The sequence below is a fragment of the Ranitomeya imitator genome, chromosome 3 (assembly GCF_032444005.1).
Source record: "Ranitomeya imitator isolate aRanImi1 chromosome 3, aRanImi1.pri, whole genome shotgun sequence".
In the NCBI taxonomy this organism is placed as follows: domain Eukaryota; kingdom Metazoa; phylum Chordata; class Amphibia; order Anura; family Dendrobatidae; genus Ranitomeya; species Ranitomeya imitator.
The window spans coordinates 231041083-231059013 of record NC_091284.1 but is presented as its reverse complement, the minus strand read 5'-3'; the positions used below and the strand labels follow the sequence as shown (position 1 = coordinate 231059013).

At 44.5% G+C, this 17931-nt stretch overlaps 1 protein-coding gene across 1 annotated transcript in view; it reads right to left on the bottom strand.

Moving 5' to 3' along the window:
- Positions 1-17931, bottom strand: part of SRGAP2 (SLIT-ROBO Rho GTPase activating protein 2) — a 176383-nt gene that overhangs the window by 24742 nt on the left and 133710 nt on the right. Inside the window, exons 10-15 of the mRNA XM_069756261.1 lie at positions 14106-14303; positions 8028-8112; positions 6989-7016; positions 6402-6432; positions 4928-4988; positions 4763-4840 (exon numbers count right to left, since the gene is read on the bottom strand). Of these exons, the coding sequence (XP_069612362.1) occupies positions 4763-4840; positions 4928-4988; positions 6402-6432; positions 6989-7016; positions 8028-8112; positions 14106-14303 (481 nt within the window). The remainder of the gene's footprint in view (positions 1-4762; positions 4841-4927; positions 4989-6401; positions 6433-6988; positions 7017-8027; positions 8113-14105; positions 14304-17931) is intronic.

Genomic DNA, 17931 nt, shown 5'->3' with positions numbered 1-17931 from the left:
TCAGAGATTAGGGGAATGGCAGGTAGGTTCCTCGTACAAAGGATTGTCTGGTACAGTTTACTTCCACATCAGGAAGTGAGCAGCGATGATCATGTTCACTTCCACGTCAGGAAGTGACCACATCAGGAAATGAACAGCGCTGATCACAAACACTTCCACGTCAGGAAGTGACCACATCAGGAAGTGAGCAGCGATGATCATGTTCACTTCCACGTCAGGAAGTGACCATATCAGGAAATGAGCAGCGCTGATCACAAACACTTCCACGTCAGGAAGTGACCACATCAGGAAATGAGCAGCGCTGATCACAAACACTTCCACGTCAGGAAGTGACCACATCAGGAAGTGAGCAGCGATGATCATGTTCACTTCCTCATCAGGAAGTGACCACATCAGGAAATGAGCAGCGCTGCTCACAAACACTTCCACATCAGGAAGTGAGCAGCGATGATCATGTTCACTTCCACGTCAGGAAGTGACCACATCAGGAAATGAGCAGCGCTGATCACAAACACTTCCACATCAGGAAGTGAGCAGCGATGATCATGTTCACTTCCACGTCAGGAAGTGACCACATCAGGAAATGAGAAGCGCTGATCACAAACACTTCCACGTCAGGAAGTGACCACATCAGGAAATGAGCAGCGCTGATCACAAACACTTCCACATCAGGAAGTGAGCAGCGATGATCATATTCACTTCCACGTCAGGAAGTGACCACATCAGGAAATGAGCAGCGCTGATCACAAACACTTCCACGTCAGGAAGTGACCACATCAGGAAATGAGCAGCGATGATCATGTTCACTTCCACATCAGGAAGTAAGCAGTACTGGTCACAAACACTTCCATGTCAGGAGCACAATTCAGAACTTATTCTGAAATAGAATTTAGCTGCAGAGAATCAATATTGCTGCCCAAAAAAAGTGTGAATTTTTTTCTCTTATAAATACCCCTAGCTTCCATTCCAGAACTGACATCGTTCGACATGGTAGTTTGTGTGCTTACATACACAAACTCTGTTGCCACATCCCACAAGGTTTCATTTACTTAAATTATTTAATACAATATAAAATGAAAAATATTGATCTGAATAGTTCATTTGTCTGGAATGTGTCACAAATTAACAAAAATTGAACAATTTAAGGAATTTGGGCACTGTATAGTATTGCAACATCATCTCACAATACACATTACTCAATTTCAAATATAGCTGTGGCTCCGGTAAAACTATTATTTTTTTTTCTAATATACGGTGATTAATTTATTGTTATAACAACTGGAGCCCTAGTTTATGTTCCTTTACAGCAACATGTCTGCAGCCTCCCGCTTAGAGATTAGGTACTTAATTACTGCATGCATTTATATAGTGAACTCAGTACTTCAAATGTATTTTCGGAGCGGCTACAGTCAGAATTTTAACTTTCAGATTTATTTCTATATACAGTCAACCTATCAATTTTCCACATTTCTACAAAATTTGACCAAAATTTAAATCAGATGTTCACACAAGTTCTACAAGCAGATAAAAAGAACCAAATAAAAAGTCAAGTCAAAATATATTATATGGACATGGCTACTATATAACCACCAGTTCACACTTGATTTCTGTTTGGAAGCGACGGTCAGTCTTTTGCTATTAGTATAAATATGAGCACTCCGCTCCTCAGCCTCAGGCGTTTTCAATTACAGCAGGATCCTACCTTCCCATATAAATGCAGGCTTCAGTCTAAGAGAGGATTCACATTAGATAGGTTCCCTGCAATGAGAATCGCCATATCATGGCTGCCGGGTACACATGAATTTGCTAATTTATGCGCCAAGTATTCTCAATTTTTCATACTTTATAGTGCAGTAATGCAATTCATATTTCATATATTTCATGTTTGCATGCTATAGCGCTACAAAGTGCTACTTTATTTGTTGGTTGAAAATATTATATCATATCATGTCTGTCAGCAGCAAAAGTATGTGATCCTTTGCTTTACGTATCTGGTGTGACCCCCTTGTGTAGAAATAACAGATTATCTTCGGTAATTATTGAACAGTCCTGCTCATTGGCTTGGAGGAATTTTAGCCCATTCCTACAAAACAGCTTGATCTCAGTTATGTTAGTTGGTTCTCCTCAATGAACTTTAGAAAAGCTATGACCACCAATCAGTAATACAGTACAAAAAGCAGGGTGTGATTATAAATTAAAAAATAACTTGTAATGGACTCATTGAAAATGGTATACCCAAAATAATCAGACAAATACACATAATGGACTCACAGTACATCACATTTCAGGATAAGAAATGCCGATATAATAAAATATATAAACCGAACTGCCCCAGACCTCACAATCCTGAGAGTCCCGTGAATCAACCTACCATAGGACTCGAAATATTATGGTCTAATATCACCAATGGTGTGTGAAAAGAAAACAAGTGAACAGAAGGAAGGTTCCTGTATTCCTCCATTTAGGTAGGAGGTTTATTCAACAAAACGGGGTGCTTCCCCTGATGAGTATAAGAAAACGAAACGCGTAGGGAAGTATACCTTTGATACCTTTTTTTTTTTTGGGGGGGGGGGGGGGGGGTCTCTATAAAAACTGGTGACATTCAGTGATGGGGTATTTGTATGGATGATGATGTGCCATCTCCCCAGATTTAACACCAGATAAAAACGGTTTTTATCTTGTCAAATGTAACAATAGGGCGAGACTGTTCACTTGTTTTCTTTTCACACACCATTCTAAACGGCCATTGCATTCCGTCCAGCAATAGATGCTTATATGGTTAGCATATGCGGTTTGATTTGCTAAATGACCGTTGATGTGAAACTAGATATTTTTCCGTACAGCCAAGAGATTGGCGATATTAGACCTTAATATTTCGAGTCCTATGGTAGATTGATTCACGGGACTCTCAGGATTGTGAGGTCTGGGGCAGTTCGGTTTATATATTTTATTATATCGGCATTTCTTATCCTGAAATGTGATGTACTGCGAGTCCTTTATGTGTATTTGTCTGATTTTGGGTATACCATTTTTAATGAGTCCATTAAAAGTTAATTTTTAATTTACAATCACACCCTACTCTTCAATAAACTTCCTCAACATTTCTATAGGATTAAGGTCAGGACTTTGAGTTGACCATTCCAAAAGTTTAACTTTTTTCTTCTTTAATGTTTTTGTAGAACGACTTGTGCTCTTTATGTCACAGTATTTCTGCATGAACCATATTCTTACGAGATTCAACGCATGCACAGATGTCCTGGTATTTTCCCTTGAGAATTTGCTGACAAAATTCAGAATTCAGTTTTCATCAATGATGGTAAGCTGTCCTGGAAGGCCCAGATGCAGCCAAACAGGCCCAAACCAAGACACTACCATCACAGTATTTCACCGTTGATATGAGATTTTATACCGTAATTCAATTTTTTTTCTCAAACCAGAAAGCATCAGATGCTCCCGATTCATGAAGAGGTACATGCCACTTCATGAATCTGGACCGCTTGACAAGTTGTGTGCGTCTCCTTGCACTCCACCAGAAACCTTGCTCCAGTTGAGAACTGGAGTGAGATATCTGGTGTTGGTAATACCACAGCTCGTCATGAATTAAAGAGGGGCTGTGGTGTCATGACCCTGTTCGTTACCCCATCCCAGCTCAATCCATATCGTAGAAGCAGGGAGGAACTGACGTCAAGACGCCAAAGGTCGCAAAAATTGAGCACAACTCTGAGTTGCTTCGAAGTTTTGCGACTTTTCAAAGCTTTTATACCAGAATTCTGGGGTGAAAGCTTTGATGAATTGGGCTCATTATTATCTGGCTTTTCCAGGTGATCTTTAGCGAACTGCAGATGGGCAGCAATATTCTTTTTGAGAGCAGTGGCTTTCTCCTTGCAATCCTGCCATGTACAATATTGTTGTTCAGTGTCCTCCTGATGGTGGACTTATGAACGTTAACATTAGCTAATATGAGAGAGGCCTTTTGTTGCTTAGAGGTTACTTTAGGTTCCTTAGTGATGTTTAATGTACCAATTTACACAATCTGTCAGACTGTGGATTGTTGGAGTCAAGAAGCTGAGGAGATTTATTTCTTCTTCTCTCACACAAGTCTCTGGCACATCACCACTATGTATTTATGTTACATCTTCAGGAGCTGTGCTTCTTCAAACTGCATTCGGGCGCATGAGTGGGTCGGGCTGCAGCCTAAATTACATAACGGGGCCATTTTATAACATTCTTGGAAAATTCCTTATAGGCCAATTCTTGACTGGTCAGTAAGGGATTAAATTAAACTGGTCAACCATTTACACCTCTGCTTGTTACCCAATTGATTGAAAATACCAAACTCTAATTTCATTTTCAAATTATAGGCTAATCTAAAAATTTTTAGATTTTGTTGCCACTCACCATGTGATATTGGATAATTTTCCTCATTTAAAAAAAAAATGTTTCAATCTAATATTGTTGACTCTTGATGGATTTGGTGCTTTACCTACTTTTAGGACTTGTGTCAAAATCTGATATAGTTGTAGGTGAAATTTATGTCGAAACAGTGAAAATTCTGACGGGTTCACAAACTTTCAAGCACCGCGGTAGAACGTTTGAAGCACTGCACTAGAAAAATAGACATCCGACTGCTATAGGGACAACTTAAGAAATTAAGGGGCAAAGGTTAATCACGTTAAAAAAAACCATTATGATAAAAGCTGTCCGTTTACACAAAACAAAATTTAGATTTAGGTGGAACAGGTTTCAAGAAAAAGGCACAAACCTCTCTCAAACGCATTCTTAATATCATTTACTTCCACCTGTGAACCAGACACTCGAAATATCCCCTCATGTTGAAGACCTGTGGAAAGTATAGAAGAGTCAAAGTGATATATGAGCAAGAGAATGCTGTAATAAAAGATCTGTAGACTTCTAACAAAATTCATACCATGCCGACTGAGGAATCTTATACAGCTTTCAACCACTAGGGGAATGGGTTGTTTGGCGTCCTAAAACCAGAGTGGAAAGAAAAATTGTGATGAATTATAAAACCATAAACTTACAAACAAAAACTAATATAAGATATGGGAGCTATGGCGGGCCTTTAATGGAGAATTTTACCATACATGTAATTGCTGAGTACACAGATACTACAGGAATCATACTCCTTCCAACACAAATTGGATTTACTAGAGCTTATTGCCACATAATCATGTGTTAGACGTTCTGTCTTATTGAAACAAGATTAAGAGCTGATCTGGTTACAGGTATAAAGCTCAGGAATTTGTCTTAAATGAGAAAAGCCAGTCATCTACACCCCAGTATAAAGTTCTTGTGACTTTAATTCTGCTCTCATTTGAGATCCATATCGTCTTTACAACTATGTGCAATATGTTTAATACCCATTTCATTGTTCAGCATTGTGATTCTGACTATTAGAGGGGATGTCCTTTTTCAGGAAAATGGGCCCAAAACTGTGTAAAACAAATACAACATTTCAGCAGGTACTCTCCCTCCCTGGGTCCAGCACCTGCTCCCCGCCACAGCCCCGGTGTTTTGACATCATGTCAACAGTGCATGTCACAGAGCTAGAGTTCGGTGTTCGATTACTAAGGTTGGCGGCACGAAATGCTGAGCTCAGTGACTGGCTAGTGAATGACGTCACCGCTGAAGTCAAAACACCGGGACTGGAGCAGCGGAGGGGAGCAAGTGCTGGACCTAGTGAGGCTCAGTAACTACTGAGTTTGTTAGAGCATGTATTTTACACAGTTAGCGGCGGACCTTCTTCATTGTGGACAACCCCTCTAAAGCCCCCATACAAGTTAAAATGCAGATGGCCAAACAATCATTGAGTATAGCCATCTACTTTGAGTCCCCCCTACACAAGAACTTTTAGCTTAAATGTTCCTGTGTTCTACGAAAGAGACACTGCCAGACTTCTCTCTAGTGAGAAAAAAATGGCCAAGGAAATCCAAGAGACTGCAACCTTCTATTTCTCAACATTATCTGTCGGGGGGGGGGGGGCGGGGGGTGTCTTAAGAGTCAGATGACTGGGAGGACCGAACAGAGACTGTTGGTTGATCCTTCAAAAAAAAAAAAAAAAAAAATGGTTGGTTTGGCAGACTTTAGTCTAATGTGAATGAGGGCTATCAGGTTGTGCTCATATCTAAAAGGTAGCGGTGCGGCAACTTAATGAAACTCTCTCTTTACAAATGAAAAACAAAACATAAAACCACAAAAAATCCCACACAATGCAACATAACACCATAGTAGGGGCTTAGGCTGGCTTCATATAGATGGAAAAAAATACAGTTCCCAACTCCAACACAAAGGATGCAGTATTAACACACATATATTTACTTCTTTCTAATAACGCCTTTAATGGATGAGATGCCATAGATCAATACCGTACGTGACCTCACCTGCTTCCGCAGAGTAGACATTCTTCGACCACTGAAAGACAAATAATACATTCTAAAATATTAGGCAATTTAATACAGCCATCTATACTGACAAATTCTATTAACATATATAAGCACTGGATGAAGGCAAACTGCTGAAACGTGCGTCGGGTCTTATGGTGTGTGCTGTATCCTACACTACAGGTATTGCTTTATGTGTAATACATTTGTATATTGCTGTTGATGTGGAATGGGTCCTTTTGTTTCACATTAGGTGTGCGTTTATCAGAGCGGCAAGTAATGTTTGGCCATGTAGGGCCCTTGGTTAATATCTATCCATAGGTACCTACTCCCTTATTCGTATGCATATCCCCACCATAGGTATCTGTTGAATTGCCCTATTTTAACTCACAATTCAACAATGACTCTGTAAGCTGCGTGTGTGGAATTTTTTGTAGTTTTGCACCACCTTGTGGTTTCCCACTTTTTAATATGCTTAGTCTATATGTGTAAAAAACATTTTCTGTATTTAATAAAAATTGTTAAATTGTAATTGTTGATTCTAGTGTACAGTTTTTCATTATATGATGATATATATAAGCACTGACCTGGCAAGGGAGCAGTCTGTACGTTGACCTGATAAAACAAAATAATGTAAAAAAAACCTACATTTACTACAGAACGTTACAAGGCACTTCATTATGTCTCATTGAAAGAACGTATGCAAAAGGGATGGACTTTGATTCAGATCTGGGATATGACGTCATAAATAAACAAAAGCCAACCATTTCTCAAATATTTAGGATTTCTTCAAGGGCACAAGACCTTAAAATGTTTAGCCTAGCTGCCCCCCTGCTTGAGTCTAAATCAGGCCTCTGAAGATGTACAGAGGTAAAACTTAACTATTAATAGGCCACTCATCCAACTGTGTAACCACAAGCCCCATTAAGGCTTCTTTAACACTTGCGTCCTTTGGCATCCGTCGCAATGCGTCATTTTGGGGAAAAACGCATCCTGCAAATGTGCCCGCAGGATGCGTTTTTTTCCCCCATAGACTTGTATTGCCGACGGATTGCGACGTATGGCCACACGTCGCGTCCGTTGTGCACTGGATGCGTCGTGTTTTGGCGGACCGTCGTCAAGAAAAAACGTTCAAGAGAACGTTTTTTCGTACGTCGAGTCCTGCATTTCCTACCGCGCATGCACGGCCGGAACTCCTCCCCCTCCTCCCAGGGACTTTAGAATGGGCAGCGGATGCGTTGAAAAACTGCATCCGCTGCCCACGTTGTGCCGAATTTTCACAACGTCCGTCGGTACATCGCGCCGACGCTTAGTGACGGCGCCGTATCGACAGAAGTGTGAAAGAAGCCTAACACTGTCCTAAAAAACTGGAAATAGTCAAGTATTGTAAACTACAGGACACAAAGTCCATAGTATAGGTAAAGGCAGAGAAGATCAACTAGTTCATTGGATATTCCAGACACCAATTTCGAGGCGGACTCTGACAAACCTTTTATTAATCACTGACTAGGTGACACCCAGAGATTGTCACTATAGATTACCAGTGACCTTGTCAATGTGACCGATAGGCGCACCTCCCCACGCAATTCCCAGATGAACATAAGAAATTGCTTCTGCCACACTCACACTCTCCCAGGGTCTTCTGTAGCATGTCATGCTTGGCTTTCAGTTTTGTAATCAAATTTCGTCCCTCCAGGAATTCCTTCATCTTCTGCAGAGAACAAAGAAGCAATAATTCATCAGCAACTTCCAATCAGATCCTCAGAGCAGCCCACAGCTATTACACTCGTCCCAGAAATTTCTAATTAATTTTCAAAGCTTTAATATACTCACATGGACTGCTCTTAAGGCATCACCAATTCTGTTTTTTTGTGTGGGGGGTGAATAGCAGGTGAGAAAATCAGGAGATAACAGCAGAACTCCTTTAAAGAAACTATGGCAGACTCTTTAAATAGACTCCCTGCTGGAGGCAGAGGGCAGAGACTAATTTGATAAGGGAATAGGAAAAACACTTTCACCTTCAAAATGAAAAGTGTTCTCACTTATCCAGCACTAAAATGAATCTGACAAAGGCCTGGCGGCTAAGACATCTATAAGATAGCCAATTAATGCCTTTTTTTACCTCATAAAATATATTAAAGTTCAGATTTAGTGTAAGCACTAACATTTACCACCATAGCGGAAAACATTCCTGTCCTCTACATTAAACTATTTCACTATCTATGATGGACGTAATACAGCTTGACTTTAAAATACTAAAAAAACATATATTTGTAGTAATCATTAACTCCTAAACCTTAGCTTTCAAATTGACCTTCACAATGAAATTGAATGAACAGGAGAAAAAGTTTACTTCCCGGTTCTGTATCTGTGTAGGGGTGAGAGTAGCAAGAGGCATTACAGCCGGTTACGGTCATCTCTCCCCCTGTACAGTCTTTTAGGGACTCTACAGATGAGATAGGCTATATTCACACTTAGCGGTTTTTACCGCGGAACCGCCGCGATTTTGATGCTGCGGGTCCGCAGCAGTTTCCATAGCGTTTACAGTAACATGTAAACCCTATGGAAACCGCAAACCGCTGTGCACATGCTGCAGGAAAAACCGCGCGGGAACGCAGCGGTTTACAACCCGCAGCATGTCACTTCTTTGTGCAGAATCGCTGCGATTCTGCACCCATAGGAATACATTGAACCGCTTACTTCCCGCATGGGGCTGTGCCCACGTTGCGGGAAGTAAGCGGATAATGTGCGGGTGGTACCCGGGGTGGAGGAGAGGAGACTCTCCTCCAGGCCCTGGGAACCATATTTGGGGTTAAAAAATAAAAAATCTGGTTATACTCACCCTCTGATGTCCGGAGCTCCTGGGCGCTGCACGCGGCTGTCCGGTCAGAGTTGCTGTGCGACCAGGACCTGCGGTGACGTCGCGGTCACATGACCGTGACGTCACGAAGGGTCCTTCTCCCACAGCATCTTAGGAACCGGACCGCCGGGTGCAGCGCCCAGGAAATCCGGACATCAGAGGGTGAGTATAACCAATTTTTATTATTTTTAACATTACTATTGATGCTGCATATTGCTGCATATGCAGCATCAATAGTATAGGCGGAAACCCGCAGCGGAAAACGCGGAACAAACCGCGATAAATCTGCAGGGAGAACCGCAGTTGTTTTGCCCTGCAGATTTATCAAATCCGCTGCGGGAGAACCCGCAGGGACCCGACGCAAGGTGTGAACATAGCCATACATGACCCTTCGCTCATGCTCTCACCCTCCTTTACCTTGATCCGAGAGGGTTGAGAATATGAGTACTTACAGATTTAATCACCCCTTGCTGTCTTTGTGACGCAAATGTCTGAAATCGTAGATGTTTACTGGCATCATAATGCCGAATACTTCTGCACTTATTTCCATAGAACATGGAGAGAAGCAGACAAGAATGTAGTCAGCCCATGATCACTCACTCACGCTAATACAGGGGAATCGCGACAGTGCGCACATTACACATTGTCACAATTCAGCAATCTGTAGTCACATAGTAAAATTTCTATAGAGACATGAATACCCTGTTAGTAGGTCCTAGTTTGTTGATATAAACTAGATCTCCACTTGTTATATTATTATAGTTCCACCATTTAACAACAAACAAGCATTTTTATTTACAAAGTATTATTCTTTGACAGAAAATTGTGTGTGCCCATGAGTGTAAAGAGCTATAAAGAGCAATACAATGTGGACAGTAAAGATGTATATATTTTCTTATTATATATCAAAAGAGTGAGCCAGTAGCGTAGCTACCGGGGGGGCAGAGGGGGCATCGCCCCTGGCCCCGTGCTTTGAGGGGGGCCCACCCAGAGCTACGCTACTGTAACACTGACAGCAGGCGCGATGATGTCACCGCCCGGCGCCCGCTGTCAGTAGATGAGCGGGAGCAGGGAGCGCCGCTGGAACAAGGAGAAAGAGAGGTGAGTATTTATTGTTTATTTATAGGATCTGCCTATAACGGGGGTGCTGCCTTATATACAGGATCTGCCTATTGGGGGGGTGATGCCTTATATACAGCATCTGCCTATTGGGGGGGTGATGCCTTATATACAGCATCTGCCTATTGGGGGGTGATGCCTTATATACAGCATCTGCCTATTGGGGGGGTGATGCCTTATATACAGCATCTGCCTATTGGGGGGGGTGATGCCTTATATACAGCATCTGCCTATTGGGGGGGGGTGCTGCCTTATATGCAGGATCTGCCTATTGGGGGGTGCTGCCTTATATACAGCATCTGCCTATTGGGGGGGTGATGCCTTATATACAGCATCTGCCTATTGGGGGGGGGTGCTGCCTTATATGCAGGATCTGCCTATTGGGGGGTGCTGCCTTATATGCAGGATCTGCCTATTGGTGGGGGGGTGCTGCCTTATATACAGGATCTGCCTATAGGGGGGGTGCTGCCTTATATACTGGATCTGCCTATAGGGGGGTACTGCCTTATATACAGGATCTGGCTATGGGGGGGGGGGGTGCTGCCTTATATGCAGGATCTGCCTATTGGGGGGTGCTGCCTTATATACAGCATCTGCCTATTGGGGGGGTGATGCCTTATATACAGCATCTGCCTATTGGGGGGGGGGGGTGCTGCCTTATATGCAGGATCTGCCTATTGGGGGGTGCTGCCTTATATGCAGGATCTGCCTATTGGTGGGGGGGTGCTGCCTTATATACAGCATCTGCCTATTGGGGGGGGTGATGCCTTATATACAGCATCTGCCTATTGGGGGGGGGTGCTGCCTTATATGCAGGATCTGCCTATTGGGGGGTGCTGCCTTATATACAGCATCTGCCTATTGGGGGGGTGATGCCTTATATACAGCATCTGCCTATTGGGGGGGGGGGGGTGCTGCCTTATATGCAGGATCTGCCTATTGGGGGGTGCTGCCTTATATGCAGGATCTGCCTATTGGTGGGGGGGTGCTGCCTTATATACAGCATCTGCCTATTGGGGGGGTGATGCCTTATATACAGCATCTGCCTATTGAGGGGGGGGGGTGCTGCCTTATATGCAGGATCTGCCTATTGGGGGGTGCTGCCTTATATGCAGGATCTGCCTATTGGTGGGGGGGTGCTGCCTTATATACAGGATCTGCCTATAGGGGGGGTGCTGCCTTATATACTGGATCTGCCTATAGGGGGGTACTGCCTTATATACAGGATCTGGCTATGGGGGGGGGTGCTGCCTTATATACAGGATCTGCCTATGGGGGTGCTGCCTTATATACAGGATCTGCCTATGGGGGGTGCTGCCTTATATACAGGATCTGCCTATGGGGGGTGGTGCCTTATATACAGGATCTGCCTATGGGGGGGGGTGCTGCCTTATAATACAGGATCTGCCTATGGGGGTGCTGTGTTATGCTACAGGATCTGCCTATGAGGGGGTGCTGTCTTATACTACAGGATCTGCCTATGCGGGTGCTGTCTTATACTACAGGGTCTGCCTATGGGGGTGCGGTCTTATACTACAGGGTCTGCCTATGGGATGCTGCCATATACTACAGGGTCTGCCTATTGGGAGGGTGCTGCCTTATATACCGCATTTGCCTTTTGGGGGGGGGGGGTTGTTCTGCCTTATATGCAGGATCTGCCTATTAGGGGGGGTGCTGCCTTATATACAGGGTCTGCCTATTGGGGGGGTGCTGCCTTATATACAGGATCTGGCGATGGGGGGGTGCTGCCTTATATACAGGATCAGTCTATGGGGGGGTGCTGCCTTATATACAGGATCTGCCTATGGGGGGGTGCTGCCTTATACTAAAGAATCTGCCTATGGGGGGTGCTGTGTTATGCTACAGGATCTGCCTATGGGGGGGTGCTGCCTTATACTAAAGGATCTGCCTATGGGGGGTGCTGTGTTATGCTACAGGATCTGCCTATGGGGGGGTGCTGTCTTATACTACAGGATCTGCCTATGGGGGTGCTGTCTTATACTACAGGGTCTGCCTGTTGGGGTGCTGCCATATACTACAGGGTCTGCCAATGGGGGTGCTGCTTTATACTACAGGGTCTGCCTATAGAGGTACTGTCTTATACTACAGGGTCTGCCTATGGGTGTCCTGCCTTGTACTATATTGAGGACTATCTGGCACATTATACTATATGGAGGTTATCTATGGGGCCATCATACAGTGTGGGGATTACAGTGAAGGGGCCATCATACAGTGTTGGAGCCATCAAACAGTTTGGAGGCTAATAAGGGGTCAGTATACTGTATGGATGGTACTATACAGTGAGGGGGCATTAAACTGTATGGGGGAGCTGTACAGGGGGAGACTCAGGACATTATTAAATGTAAAGTGGGCATTTATTCTTATAGGGAAACTCAGGTTACTGTGACTATCAAAGGGGCACACAGGGCAATATTACTTTCTAGGGGGCAAAATGTGGGCACTGTTTTCTAGGGCACTTGCACCCTGCATTACTTTAGAGGGTACAGTAATAGGGACTTACGGCAGCAGCAGCTCAGTATTGGAGTATCAGGCGCAGTAATAGGGACACATACAGCAGCAGCGGCTCAGTATTGGGGTATCAGGTGCAGTAATAGGGACACATACGGCAGCAGAGGCTCAGTATTGGGGTATCAGGTGCAGTAATAGGGACACATACGGCAGCAGCGGTCCAGTATTGGGGTATCAGGTGCAGTAATAGGGTCACATACGGCAGCAGCGGCTCAGTATTGGGGTATCAGGTGCAGTAATAGGGACACATGGCAGCAGAGGCTCAGTATTGGGGTATCAGGTGCAGTAATAGGGACACATACGGCAGCAGAGGCTCAGTATTGGGGTATCAGGTGCAGTAATAGGGACACATACGGCAGCAGCGGCTCAGTATTGAGATATCAGGTGCAGTAATAGGGACACATACGGCAGCAGAGGCTCAGTATTGAGGTATCAGGTGCAGTAATAGGGACACATACGGCAGCAGCGGTTCAGTATTGGGGTATCAGGTGCAGTAATAGGGTCACATACGGCAGCAGCGGCTCAGTATTGGGGTATCAGGTGCAGTAATAGGGACACATACGGCAGCAGAGGCTCAGTATTGGGGTATCAGGTGCAGTAATAGGGACACATACGGCAGCAGAGGCTCAGTAATGGGGTATCAGCAGGATGAGGGGTTTGTGCAGGTTGAGAATAGATGGTGATGGCTGGAATATGAGAAGTGAAACGTGTCTTTGTTGTAATCTCTGCAGACGAGTCCTGGCTGCAAGAAGTTGTCATGTCAGTCTGGGCCAGATGGAAAAGACGGGAAAAGTGAACGATTCCATTCCATCAGAAAGGACATCAGCGGTAAGTCATTATCTGTAACTGTGCTGTGATCTGTTATATGTTCTGCAGGGCTGGTATCTACCACTGACCATATGGCGGTAATATCTATGTTGGTCTTTATATAGAGATTATCTTCAGTAACAGCGCTGTCATCTGCTGAGGTTCTCCTCCACTATTAGAGCGTGTTACCCAGTTATAATCAAGGTTACCTGGTTAGGGGCCCACTCAGAAGCTTCGCCCCCCCTGAACCAAAACCCTAGCTACACCTCTGATGTGAGCGGAAACGCCCAATACCCATGGCAACAAAAGGGTTAATTTAAAACTTTCTGCATGTTTTTTACATTGTATTCAGATATCATGTAATAAGTTAATAAGCCCATTTTCCTTACAGTAAAGTAGAATTGCTCAGTCTCCTGCTGATTGGCACGACGCTTGGCTATGCTCGGCTTGCTCATGTAGGTCTCGGACACTGTGGACTTCACAGATTCCATTGAATTACTATACTGGAAACAGTCGGATACATCAAAGTCCTCCACGCTCACCATTTCTTGAATGGTCTGTAATGTAGCTTCCATTGTCTTTTTAACCTTTGAGAAAAATAAATACATAAGAAGGTAAATCTGAAATCTTCAAACACTAAAGTTACACATCTGTACATAAGTGGTAGTATGATTCCCTGTATACAACACTGAATTATCACATCAAGCACAATACATGTGATCCTTCAGTGCGGCTCTCTCCTCGTGCCCCGTGGACAGCACGCCTCTCTCCCGCACCCCACTCGTCTGTCCCCACACCCTGTGCACAGCGTCTCTCTCCCTGCGCCCCGTGGACAGCACGCCTCTCCCCCCACCCCCCCAGCCCCCTGTGGACAGCACGCCTCTCTCCCCGCAACCCACTTGTCTGTCCCCACACCATGTGCACAGCGCCTCTCTCCCTGCGCCCCATGGACAGCACGCCTCTCTCCCCCCCGCAGCCCGTGGACAGCACGCCTCTCCCCCCTCCCCCGCACGACCCCCACACACCCCGTGGACAGCACGCCTCTCTCCCCGCACCCCACTCGTCTGTCCCCACACCCTGTGCACAGCGCCTCTCTCCCTGCACCCCGTGGACAGCACGCCTCCCTCCTCCCGCACCCAGTGGACAGCGCGCCTCTCCCCCCGTACCCCGTGGATAGCGCGCCTCTCTCCCCCCGTACCCCGTGGACAGCGCGCCTCTCTCCCCCCGTACCCCGTGGACAGCGCGCCTCTCTCCCCCTGCACCCCGTGAACGCGCCTCTCCCTGTGGTGCGCTGCACTTTACACTGCATGATTATTGTGAATATGTATTACTAAGGCTATGTACACACTAGCATTTCTGTGCGCGGCGTACCATGCATGCTTACGCCTCCACATCATCTTTCGCATGATGCAAAAAAACCCCGCTGCGTGTGCATGTGTTTAAATGTGTTTTGCCATTCGTTTACGTTTTTTTATGCGCATGGTAGAGGCGGTGACATCAATTTCTGGACATGTGCAGTCTAAAGTACGCATGCGTATTGAACGCATGCGTACGCATGTGCTTGAGTACCAATAAGTTCCCATAGACAGAAATGCGGTTTTTTTTACGCACTCATCCGCGTGTGCATGATTGCGCAATATCTGACACCTCAAAAAATGCAACATGTTGCGTTCACTGGACACCGCTGCACACAGAAAAATGACACATGCGTACGCATGTTAAAGACATGTGCGCATGACGATCTATGCGGATCATACGCTGCGCCCAGAAACGTTAATGTGAACCCGGCCTAAGAACACTTGTTCATGATAATCACTGAACTTAAGGTAGGACAGGAGGAGACTTGGGACGACGATGACTGTACATTCTTCATAAGTTGCTAAGTATTCGTGGCATGACTATTTCAGTAGGTCTTATATAAAGTGACCTATGACTGGTGACAAATCTTATACACAGAAAGAAAGAAGATTATGGTCATAGAGTTGAAGAGAAAGCTGATTAACTTGTAGACTAAGCAAGGTTGGAGGAAGACCAGGTCCAGTGTGTTCTTGTCCACATATGTAGGAGAGGTAGAGCGCTCTAAGAAGCCTATGGAGGAGGTTAGAGGTTGAAGCTGAGCAGCACATGGGGAGACTGAATTACCAATGGGGATGCATCACCAGTCAGATGTTCCCTATGATGACAGTTGACATATTACTGGATAGAAAGTGAAGAAGCCGGATTGCACAGTAATCCAGGAAGTGGTGAGATGGGCCAGGAGGACGATACACAACTGACAATCACAGGAAGAAGGAATGGAGGAATGATGCGGTGGACCTCAAAAGAGGGGAACTGGGGGGGTAACCTCTGAAGCACACTGTGGATAAAGAAGTAGGAGAACATCTCCGCCTAGCTTCACAGAAACGTTTGCAGTTTGATCTGCATTCAGAGTATTACAGAACAGGTGGAACTAAGCAGGTTAATACAACATTTTGTGGAGGTAAAATAACAAGTGTAACCTGTATTCTTTAAAATCCCTGCCTATTCTATGCATAAGAGTTCAATAGGCGATCCTAATGTCTGACTGACAGCTAGGTTTCAATGCATCCAATACAGGAAAGGCTCCCAGTCATTGAATGAGACCGCCCACTGGACTCCTCATTAAATAATGAGTTCTGGAAAAACAATGCATAAAAAAAGGTTGAATATGTCTCTCTTCTCCGCTCTACCCATTTTAAAATAAGATGCTGAGGATTTGGACAGCTTCATTACATAGGAAGATTAGTTACCTTAGGACATAAGGCACTTGCGACATGCTTTGTACAAGTTTTAAAGTGTTCCAAGAAAGGATCCAGAAATCTGTTTGTGCGATTTACTGCCCATGTTGCTGCCACATGTCGAAAACATGGCATTTAGTACTTATGGCTTCTATTACTGGGGAATCCGAATGAATCTTAGCAAAGTCAAATTTGACTTTGCTTACAAGATACAGCATACATTATCACTGGAAATAAATCTGTTTCTGGGTGAGGTAGGGGGCGAATTCTAGTATTGCCAATTAAATCACAATTCTGGAGCACATTTGGGTTATGCCGTTCCTCTGTTATTCCGCCTGGAAATAAATAGAATTAGGCGTTACCATTTCCCTCGTTATCCCTAAACAATCCGACACTGTCGGAGTCGATCGTTAACGAGGGGAATAATAACACTCATCTGTCATTTTATTTCACGTGAAGTGCAAGTATTTACAAAGACAGACGTGTGAGAAGAGAGGACGTGTGCTCTTTAAGCCAATGCCCCCCACATGACAAATTTGACGGCATTATTTACTCGACCTGACAGGTTTGATTAATCAATAACGGACTGTGGATAACAACATTCCACAACCGGGCTAATAAGAAAAAAAAAAGTTTGTTCTAGCTGCAAGTCCTGCTCCCGTCCTAAGCTCTCCTATTATTGCTGCCTTTAAAGCCTAGGTTCACCTCTGAACAACATTTTACCATTTGCACATAGATCAAATCTAGTCAAGTAACTTTAAAAATACTTTGCAAATATTTTGCTTTCTTTATCTTGTACCGATCTAGAATTACAGACTAACATATAGCTCAGCGCTGCAGTCACAGCCGCAGGTTGCCACTGGAACCCTGCTGACAGACACATCCATATACCATAATCGCTTGGAGGGTTATTCCTATCTTGACAGGTGAGTGCTCTTGGATACTGCTTGTAAAAACAAGCACTTCTGCAATTTTCTGATTATTAAACTCTGCCACCGTTCTGGAGCTAGTAACACTTTTCTTTTGTTTACAGCTTGTTGCCTAGGAGACCGACCACACTTGCAGTCCAACTTGTAAGCACTGCACCAAAACTGGCTGAGATTAGGAGGTAACCATCCTGTGTAGACAGCTCCGTAGCAAATAAGTGCTTACAAGCTCAACAGAAAAGAACTGCACTGTGCTTGTTCGGCCACCGCTGCTTCACAGTAGTAGTGGTCAGTCACCTAGTTAATGAGTGTGTTAAAAGGGCTGTTCACTAATCAACAACTCCTTCTTAAACACTATATTCCCCCTTGAAAAATAAAAATACCCTATACTCACCTCCCCTATCGGTGCCATTCCAGTGAGGTCATTGCCGAGTGTACCAAGACTGGCATGACATTGCTATGTTTTGAGAGCCCGGCAGACAATCAACAGCAGCTAATGGGTTACATTGCTCACATCTCTCCCAGGTGTCCAA